The following is a 10,921-nucleotide window of genomic DNA, read 5'->3' on the forward strand; positions in this document are numbered from 1 at the left end:
TAATTGCAGCAAAAGGTGGTTCTACAAAGTATTGACTCAGGGGGCTGAATAATTACGCACACCCCACTTTTCAGTTATTTATTTGTAAAAAATGTTTGGAATCATGTATGATTTTCGTTCCACTTCTCACGTGTACACCACTTTGTATTGGTCTTTCACGTGGAATTCCAATAAAATTGATTCATGTTTGTGGCTGTAATGTGACAAAATGTGGAAAAGTTCAAGGGGGCCGAATACTTTTGCAAGCCACTGTATGTTTGTTTATCAAATGTTCTTGAAGTGGTCAGGGCTGTCGTTGTTTGCATAGACAAAAAATATTTGCATAGAGTCTTGTTCATGTTCTCATATGAATCATGACATTTGTGCTATGACAAATATATGATTTTAATATTGTTCTTGTGCAGCAGAAATTGTACAGTTTTGACATGTAATACAGACAAGTCCTCTTGTGTATATCCTTATGTGATATTGAAAAATGACACATACATATTCTAATTTCACATATTAAGAAAATGCAATAACTTTTACATGACCGCCTGGCTTGGGTCACATCTTGACTTTTTGTGACATTTTCCTCCTTGTATATAGTTCGGTTTAGGCCTGTTTTTAAATGCTGATCTCTCTGACTTGCTGTGTCTTATTTGCGGCAATGTTATTGGTTGTTTAATGCAGCTCAGTTTAGAAGGTCACTCGCATAACTCTTCTGCGGCCTGTCACTGCAGGCACTCTGTGTTGAGCTTTGACCTCTCTCTGTCTCTGCAGGATAATGATGCTGTCTGTGCTCAAACACACCAAGACACCCGTCAAGTTCTGGTTCCTCAAAAACTACCTGTCTCCTACTTTTAAGGTACTGGATTCGAGATTTAACATGATGGCACTGTTACCAAACCCTTATGTTGTGTATATTTTATGCAATGTATTATTTTATTTTCAACAATTTGGTTTTGCCAACAAATAATTAAATGACATTTTACAATCTTTTTTTTTATATTTCATAATTTTGCTGTTTATACTGTATTTGACAAATAAATGCAGCCTAATTACACAATATATACAGTGCCCTCCAAAAGTATTGGAACAGTAAAGACAAAATTGCTCTGTTGGCTGTGGAGTCAAGACATTTACAAAATATGATTAAAAGATGAATATGAGACAAAACTACAGAATGTCACATTTTATTATTGGGTGATTCAACACTTGTTTTTCCAGCTAAGAAGTTCAGCACTTTTAGAGTTTCATCCCTCTATCTGATGTGAGCATAAGTATTGGAACAGTTGCCTCACAGGTCTTTCTAAGTGATCAGCTGTGTCCTGTTGCATTAACTCTTCAGATATTAAAAGCAGGGAATGTGTCGTATCAGTTATATCCATTACTTCTGCATTCTGAACCTTGCTTTCGATGATGACGCACACAAACCAGGATGAAGACGGGGGAGCTGACTCTGAGAGAAAAGCAAGCAATCTGGATGCTAAAAGAAAAGAGGGAGTAAATTAGAGCTATAGCAAAAACAAAGGGCATGGAGAAATCAAGAGTTTGGAAACCACCAGCAACCAACAATGACCTGATCAGCTGAGAAAACATCTGTTGATGACAGACAAATCATAAAAGCTGTGAAAATTAACCCTAAAAAACGTGTCTGTAAAATCACCAACAACTTCCAGAAAGCTGGGGTGATGCTCTGACAATCTACTGTCCTCAGGAGATTTGACACAGAATTACAGATGCTACACAGCAAGATGCAAACCTCTGACCTGCACCAAAAATAGAAAGGCAAGATTAGAGTTTGCAAAAAAGCATAAAGGTGAGCCAAAAGAGTTTTGGAACTGTGTTTATGGACCGATGAGACAAAGAGGAACCTTTATCAAAGCAAAAATGTGAAGAAAAAAAGGGAACTGCAATGATCCCAAGCATACAGCCTCATCTGTAAAGCATGGTGGAGGTGGTGTCATGGCATGGGCATGCATGGCTGTCTCTGGAAGAGGTCCTCTCAACTTTACTGATGACTTATTGTATGATGACAGTAGCAGAATGAATTTGGAAGGGTACAAAACCATCTTGCCTATCAATATTCAAGAAAATGCCACCAGATTCATTGGGAAGGGCTTCATATTGCATCAGGACAATGACCCAAAACACCCTGCCAGTTCAGTCAAGGAATTTATAAGGTCAAAGAAATGGAAAGTCTTAGATTGCCCAAGTCAATCTCCAGATTTAAATCCGATTGAACATGAATTTCACCAGCTGAAGAGGAGAGTAAAGGCAGAAACTCCCCAAAACAAGCAACAATTGGAATTGGCTGCATTAAAGGCTGGGAAAAGTATTTCAAAGGATGAGACCAAGAGTCTGGTGATGCCTATGGGTAACAGACTCACTGCTGTGATTGTGTGCAAGGGATCTGCAACTAAATAATAGCTTTTAATCTTTTATATCTGTCTTATGGTCAACTGTCCCAATACTTATGCTCACATCAATGAGTGGGTTGAACTCTAAAAGTGCTGTTCTTTTTATTTGGTAAAACATGTATGTGTTGAAACGGCTAATAATAAAATGTGACACACTGTAGTTTTGTCTCATATTCATCTTTTAATCATATTTGCAAATGTCTTGACTCCACAGCCAACAGAGCAATTTTGTCTTTACTGTTCCAATACTTATGGAGGGCACTGTATATTATTTTCTATTTAACAATTGTATTTACTTAGGATTAAAAAAATGCATTTTAACTAAATCATATACATATATTTTCTATTTATATTATATATTTTTTTAACTCCGTAGCCATTACTCCAGTGTTACATGATCCTTCAGAAATCATACAAGTTGATTTGGTGCTCAAGAAAGATTTATTAATTTTATCAGTTGCAAACAGTTCTGTTTAATATTATTGTGTAAACCATGATGCTTTTTTCATGATTTTTTTATGAATAAAAAGTCTGAAAGAACAACATTTATTTGAAATAGAAATATTTTGTAATATTATACTGCTAGTTTACTGCATCCATGCTAAATAAATTAATTTCTTCTTAAAGATTACAGTAGTGTGACATTTTTCTCCATCTTTTTGTAGGAGTTTATTCCATATATGGCAGAGAAGTATGGTTTCCAGTATGAGTTGGTACAGTATAAATGGCCACGCTGGCTTCACCAGCAGACAGAAAAGCAAAGGATCATCTGGGGATATAAGATCCTGTTCCTCGATGTGCTCTTCCCCCTGGCTGTGGACAAGTTCCTCTTTGTAGATGCGGATCAGGTACAAAAACAGAGCAGTGCAGTTGTGTGGCATGAAATCCTGTCTCTAGTGAGCACTAAGCACAAGCCTGCTCTTATGAGATTTATTTTCAAAAGTCTATGTACAGAAAGATCACCCATTTGTAGTCACTGGAATTGCACAGCAGTTGTTGTAATCCGAGGTGTTTGTTTTGCAAACTGGAGAGGGCATCATGCACATTACACATCTGATGATACATTGCTGCCACCTCTGGGTAAAGAAAAATACAGGTGGAGATTAAATATAAACAACAATAAATACAAAAAAATTTAAGATTTAGTTTCCTCGGGGCAATGCAGGTTTTCATCTGACCATATCATGTCCTGATCACATTTCCAGCAAATGCTTTCTTTTGTCTGTGAATACAAAGACACACAGTCTAGCATTGACAAATGTTGTTGTTGTTGTATTATTTCCTACAGATAGTTCGCACAGACCTGAAGGAGCTGCGAGACTTTGATCTGGATGGAGCGCCGTACGGTTATACGCCTTTCTGTGAAAGCCGAAAAGAGATGGATGGATACCGTTTCTGGAAGTCTGGCTACTGGGCCAGTCACTTGGCAGGACGCAAATACCACATCAGGTGAGGATGGTTTGCTAATATTGTTGTCTGGCATTTTTCTCTACCTCATTTTTAATGATGATGATACATATACCGAACAACCCAATTTTTTTAGTTTAAAATATCTGCAGTAGAGTCATAAGATAGCCTTGCCCAGTACATCAAATGATTTGTCTACTGTAAAGCTGCTTTACAGCTGAAATTGAATTTGTTTCATAACTGAAAAATGTTATTTTCCTGTTTATTGCTGTGAAGCTGCTTTAAAACAATCTGTATAGAGCTCTATATAGATTAATGTGACTTGATTTGATTTTGTGTGCTCCCCAGTGCTCTATATGTGGTCGATTTGAAGAAGTTCAGGAAGATCGCAGCTGGAGACAGACTGAGAGGCCAGTACCAGGGTCTGAGTCAGGACCCCAACAGCCTGTCCAACCTGGACCAGGTGGGATGTTTTTTCCTTCACAGAAAAGGCTTTACATAGAAAGGCTCATCATTTGGGCTCCTTATTGATGATGTGTTTTCCTCTCTCAGGATCTGCCCAACAACATGATCCACCAGGTGCCAATAAAGTCACTTCCTCAGGAGTGGCTTTGGTGTGAGACCTGGTGTGATGATGCATCTAAAAAGAAATCCAAGACTATAGATCTGGTAAGTCAACTGCTCTATGCACACAACGGTGGTGAATTTGTCAATTGTTTGTCAGTATTTGTTTGTTTGTCAGTAATTAACACTTTGTATTTGTCTGTCTTAGTGCAATAATCCACAGACAAAAGAGCCCAAGCTGCAGGCTGCTGTGCGTATAGTAGCCGAGTGGAGCGACTATGACCAGGAGTTAAAGAGAATATACAACAATTTCCTGGAGGAGAAAGAGAGAGGCACCACAGACAGCTATCGGCAAACAGACAGAAAACACTCAGGTGAGACCAATCTGTCCTTTTCCTTTTTGTGTTAGTGAATGTCACTGTGATGTTTTAACCTGTTGGTTGGCACTTTCCACAATTATGGTACAAAATAGGACTTTAAAGATAGGTTGTTTATCCACTTCATGAGGGGAAAATAATTACACAGTACAATGTCTAAAAACTATTTAAAACCCTGCAATGTATGATTTGCTTGGTGTGTTTTTACAATAAACATTAAATAAATAACAAAAATATATAAAATGTAATCATTAAAAAACATACATAAAACGTCACAAATAATGTAGCTTTGTCAGAGAAATTCATGCAATAATTAAACTTTTTGGTAATTGGAATTAGTTAATGTAACAGTTTTTTTCTTAAAATAAATTAAAAATATTACATTTTTGTTTACTACCGTTTAAAGTTTGGTGTCCGTGATTAATTGTATATTAAAAAGCATTATGCAAATACATAAATTTTATGTTAAAAAAAGTAAAATACAATTTCAGATACCTGCTTTCTGTTTTAATATATTTTAAAATGTCATTTATTCCTGTGATGGCAAAGCTGAATTTTCAGCAGCCAATACTCTAGAAATCAGTGTCACATGATTCTTCAGAAATCATTCTATTATGCTAATTTGCCAATCAAGAAGCACTTCATATTATTATCAGTGTAGGAAATATTTTAATGGAAACCATGATACTTTTTTTTTTTTTTCAGGATTATTTGATGAATAGAAAGTTCCAAAGAACGACATTTTTAGAAATAGACATCATTTGTAAAATTATAATTGTCTTTAATCTCACTTTTGATCAATTTAATGCATCCTTGCTGAATAAAAGTATTAATTACTTAAAAAAAAAAAAAAAACTGATGCCAGATCAGATTTAAACAATAGTGTATGATTTTAAATCGGAGGCTACAGTTGAGAACGTCGAGATCTGTGAGCTGGGACAAGCCTATATAATTAATCAATAGTTGATTTAATCTTTCTAGTTTATTTTATCTAATATCTCTAGTTAAAAAATCTCCTTAGAACACCAAAGTTTAGCCCAATCGTGCAAAGTGCTGAGTAGCTTTTTATAATTATTTGCTTAATTTGAGTCTCTTTCTGCTCTTTCTCTCTTTCAGGTGGTGACACACACTCAGAGCTTTGAGCTGATGCTCTGTGACCGAAGAACAGGGGACTCTGTTCAAAGAGTCATCTTTTCTTCACCTTTTTTAAACCAAGCCTATCCTCCAGGAATGGGTTGACATTCGTGCTGAACTTGACTTGAACAGAATTAATGCAAAATTCCCTCTTTTGTATCTGAATGCTTGTGGACGTGTTTGGGTTCGAGTAGAGGACTTCTCTTCTGTCCAGACACTTCTGATATTTAACCCCCTACAACACTCTGGGCCTTGCATATGCCATAAACAATACCAGTTCCACTAGAGCAAAAACAAAACAAAAAACTAGCGTGGTCTCGACTGGTGACCTAGTACCATAGGGAATAACATAATTGAACAATAAACTGCTTGTCCGCAATTTTAATATTAAACCAGATTTGATAAATGTCCCTCTTAGCTGTAACTTGCTCTCAAGAAAATAATTATTAAATCATGAAACACGAGATGCAGACTGTTCATTGAAAAGCCACCCATGGTGTTGAAATGCCATGGCAACAAAGTGATGTCATAATAGTTCAGCATCACAGTTCAGTTAGAGGCTCCATTTAAAAATTCAGATTATTCTTTTGGTAAACAAGCCAGCGCTAGTCTGTTTTTGTGATTCTGAAAGTGGTGTTTCCATACAGCAGGGCAGTTTTACAAAAATGTTAATATCGCATCACTCTTCAAAGAGACGCATCAAAAGACCTTTTTACTCAGGAACAAGCTATTCGGTCAATTTAGTCACAGCTAAAGAAATTTTTTTTTTTCGTTCCGCAGAAGGCAATTTTAATTTACTGAAAAATCTCTGGGCATTGAAAAGCTCCAGTAGTGTTGCCACAGCCTAATGTTGGTTCATGGTTACTCCACATTAAAATGATTCATAATGGCAGTCAGTTAATGAAACTTAGTCAATGGTCCTTTTAGGCCTACAGGATTAGAATGATGTCTTCAGAAGATTACGAGGAGGGGAAAAAACACCAACTTCCTTCAGAGAAGCTGCTAGCAGGTAATTACAGGTTTAAATTTACTTTTTGTTTGTTTTCTTTTAGTATCACTGGATTTCAAGAGGTCATTGATGTGGTTGCTTTTTATTTTTTATTATTTTTTATTTTTGGCCATGTCCATTTCTGTGGCAATGCTTTTATAGGTTTGAGAATGACCACTAATTTCAAAGATTTGATCATAAACCTGGGGCTGGGGCTTTTTTTTTTGCATTTAAGTAATATAGATATGTGCATACTTTTCATCTCTGGTTATTACCTGGAAATATTACATGGAAATCGCCAATAGATCCCAGAGTCTGTATAATGTCAGGTTTTATAGTGAAAAGAAAAGTGGGGCTTTTCCAGTGCCTTGTGCTTCATTCTGTTTGAGAGGTACATTACAGTGTCTTGTGGTTTATCTACTGTTCTTTTACTGAATACACTTAATATGGGGGAAATAACTGATCTAGTCAATACTATGATGCTTTGGAATTACTGTAAGATTAATTGTGGGATGACAATATTTTGTAATAAAAGATGTACCAAATGGAAGTGTTTATTTTGTAGAATTCACAGCTAATAATTCTATTATTATTACTATTTTCTTTCCACTACTTTTAGAAAGAGAAGAAATCCACTCGTTGCAGTGCATTATTCTGTCAAATGATGGCAGCACAATCCTGTAGTAAAACTATGACCATAATGTAGAGAGATTGTGATGATTATTACCTTTATTTTAGATACTCTGTCTCTGGCAGTTAAACGTTCCCTAGTTTATCATAAAACTGGAATAAAACTTTTAAGCACAAGTAAAACCAAACATTTCTTCAGACTTTGCATGGACAGATGTGAATAAAAGTATTGTATGAGAATTGTTCTTAGTGCCTTCTCAAAACATTATTGCAGATTTAGTGTCGTATATTGTCATATGTCACTGTAAGTTGTGTAGATTTTTATTATGCACATATAAAGTTTGCTTATATTTGAAACTTTAGATCTTGTTACTGCAGCTCTCTCATATGTATGATGCAATTTCTTATTATTTGGGCATTATGTCTCGCATCTGCATTAAGATGACATGACTAATCTGTCCTTCATCACTCGTGTATTTTCATTGTTAGTTTCTTCCAAGTTCTTTTCAGTTTTGTCATTATCTAGATTATAATATTAGGCTCCCAAATGATCTTGAATAATGCAGTTAGCACACAAATTAGAGCTCATTTTGGCTTAGCGATGAAGTCAATTAAACACCTCAAACTCTCGTTATTACACAACAAGTGTCCTTGACTCTGATCAATAGTGTAATGAATTGTGAAGGGTGCAGATGGTTAGATTTTTAGATTCAACACAAACAACAAAGTTTCCATGCTACTATTATTTTGACTCGGTACCATGGCAATACCATCGTTTTTGGACATGCATCATGAAATTGAATATAAAATGAATATCATCATGTACAGTAAATACTGGTGTACATTCATATGTTATCATCAGTACTATGGTATTACACTACCAGTCAAAGTTTGGGGTCAAAAGCAAAGAATTCTGAAAAAATAAACAAACATTTCACAAAATTATTAAGCCTCACAAATAGATAAGAAATAGTTTTGAGCACCAAATCACCATGTTAGGATGTGACTCTGAAGATTGGAGTAATGGCTGATAAAAATTCAGCTTTTAAAAAAGACATTTTAAAATATACTAAAACAGAAAGGTTATTTTAAATTATAATATTTTAGTTTTGAGCAACGATTAATCGCATCCAAAATAAACGTTTTTGTGTACATAATATATGTGTGTGTACTGTGTATGTACTTTATACACACACACACACACATGTATATATTTAAGAAAAATATGTTATGTTTATATATTAAATATATTTATATTATATGAATATACATGTAAATATTTTCAAAATATATACTGTAGGCTGTGTGTGCGTCTTTATAAATACATAATAAATATACACAGTACACACACATTTATTATATAAACAAAAACGTTGGATGCAATTAATCGCGAATAATCGTTACCCAGTGCTAAATATTTTACAATATTTCTCTTTTTACTGTGTTTTGATCAAATAAATGCAGCCTTAGTGAGCACAACAGACTTCTTTCAAAAACATTAAAAACCTCAAACATTTAGTTTAGTGTACATCTCTGTACTTTTTATGAGGGAAAACAGTGGTCCCTTTATTGTAACTTATTGCGGTTTTCTGTTGAGAAAATTTGTGAGAAGTTTACAGTAGTTTCAGCGGTGGAATCTCCTGAACTAGGAGCATAAAGAGTTAATGCTGCTATTTACAGAGAAAGAAAAAAAAAGTTTGTCAATATCAATTGAGAGCAGAGCTGTGGAGCCAGAAAGAGGATCATTTACATGTAGATGATAGTTTTATCCTGGATGCATTCTTTCTCCCTTTCTCTCTGTCAGTTCATAGTTACCATGACAACGCGCATGCCATTTATGTCTGTATATTAGGCACAGACTGCTCGTCCTCTGCTGCTTTGGCCGCTTTTTTTCTCCAGACCTCTTTTTAGGAGGATGAATTTGCATGTAGATGAGTTTGTGCTGTCTGTCTTTACCCTGTCTCTCTCCCTCTCCCTCTCTCTCTCTTCCCATGGTTTTATCTTTCCTGCCTTTCTTCCCGCCTTTTGTGACCTTTAATCCGCCGGTTTATTCTCCATCTCATCTGTCTCTCACTGCTGTCTCGTTCCTCTCTGCTCGCTGGTCATGGTGATCTCGGTCCGCTGAGGCCTCACGAGGGAGAGAAGTGATGTAGCGGCATCATATTGGACGAGAGAGACCGAGACGGACAGAAAATGGGCAGCCCTCCTGTTACTGGGGGAGACTCCGTGGCTCCGGAGTTGGAACAGAGGGAGGGAGAGAGTGTCTGTGTCTCCGTGTCTCTATCCAGATGGCACTGGTCAGCCGTCCCTTACTCAGCAGGCACATTAAAACGGATCACTGATAGTAATGACCAACACCCACATCTGTTAAGCCACGTCCCTTGTCTGGGTATATACGGGCATCCCGATGCCTTCTGCCCTCGCTTTGATCTCGCTAACGTCTGTCGGTCTGGGCCAGGAGGCTGTCCGTGTGCCGCCTGTACCCATATCATCCCCGGCCCAGCAGGAGAAGAGTTTTAGTAGCATGTTGCCAGCTGGGACTGGGCTTTAGCTCATTTGCTGCAGTGAATTTGCCGAGTTTATTGAGAAATGTTCAACAGCCAATTAGTCTGAGCCCAGCACAGCCGTTCACCGAGTGTCTGATTCACGTGGCAAACACAAATGGCAAGAGATTTGTCAAAATAGCAAGAGGCAATCCGATTGGCTGAGTTTATGCTATTTCTGTGGACAGATTGTGTAGGTTTTACATGTTGTAAGGTTAGAAAGTCAAAACGCAGACTGGTTCAGTGTTGTTATTGTTAACTAAAACTATGAAAATAGTTGTTCTTAATTGAAATAAAACTGCAATAAAATATTAAAATTCGTTTAAATGAAAAAAAAAAAAAAAAAAACTTATTTGAAAAGTAGAAATGTTGTGGCAACCAGGTCTGTAGGGAGCGGGGCCCCCTCAAAGCACAGGGCCCCGTGCGACTCCACCAGTTGCATCCCCCAAGGGAACAGCTAACTAAAATAAAAAGTTGAAGCAGCCCTACTAAACTAAAATAAAATAATAAAAAAACATAGAAATATGGAAAATTAATTAAAAAAATGACAAAAGCACATAAAATGACTAAAACTAAAATCCAACATTATTAAATACAATAATAGTATATATAATATTACTGGTTTGAAAAACTAATTTGGCTATATTTAATAATAATTATATATTTTTATATATATATATATATTTTAATTTGTGTATTCATTGAAATATGTTTCACTTCAGACTAGATTCTTGGCTGTCAGTAAGCTGGAAGTAGCTGCTGTGTTGCTCAGTCCTAGGAAACTGGTTTCAAACCAACTACAGGGAACATAATGTGATGTATAACACTTATATGATTAAATAGAATCGTAAGTTGGAAAAAGGGCAATTTTGAGTT

General features: G+C 36.2%; 1 protein-coding gene across 2 annotated transcripts in view; it reads left to right on the forward strand.

The window, feature by feature from the left end:
* The window catches only part of LOC306846422 (UDP-glucose:glycoprotein glucosyltransferase 1-like), a gene marked incomplete at its 5' end in the record, with an annotated part of 31,171 nt that extends 23,751 nt beyond the window's left edge, over nt 1–7,420 (forward strand). Inside the window, 7 exons of one of the 2 annotated variants that reach the window (XM_079379803.1) lie at nt 763–847; nt 3,068–3,250; nt 3,691–3,851; nt 4,158–4,272; nt 4,362–4,478; nt 4,582–4,747; nt 5,867–7,420. In XM_079379803.1, the coding sequence (XP_079235929.1) occupies nt 763–847; nt 3,068–3,250; nt 3,691–3,851; nt 4,158–4,272; nt 4,362–4,478; nt 4,582–4,747; nt 5,867–5,892 (853 nt within the window). In that variant the 3' untranslated portion in view covers nt 5,893–7,420. The remainder of the gene's footprint in view (nt 1–762; nt 848–3,067; nt 3,251–3,690; nt 3,852–4,157; nt 4,273–4,361; nt 4,479–4,581; nt 4,748–5,866) is intronic. The other variant, XM_079379802.1, reaches the window with a different exon arrangement.
* Between the last annotated feature and the right edge of the window lie 3,501 nt (nt 7,421–10,921).

This window comes from Barbus barbus (genome assembly GCF_936440315.1).
Source record: "Barbus barbus genome assembly, chromosome: 26".
NCBI lineage: Eukaryota > Metazoa > Chordata > Actinopteri > Cypriniformes > Cyprinidae > Barbus > Barbus barbus.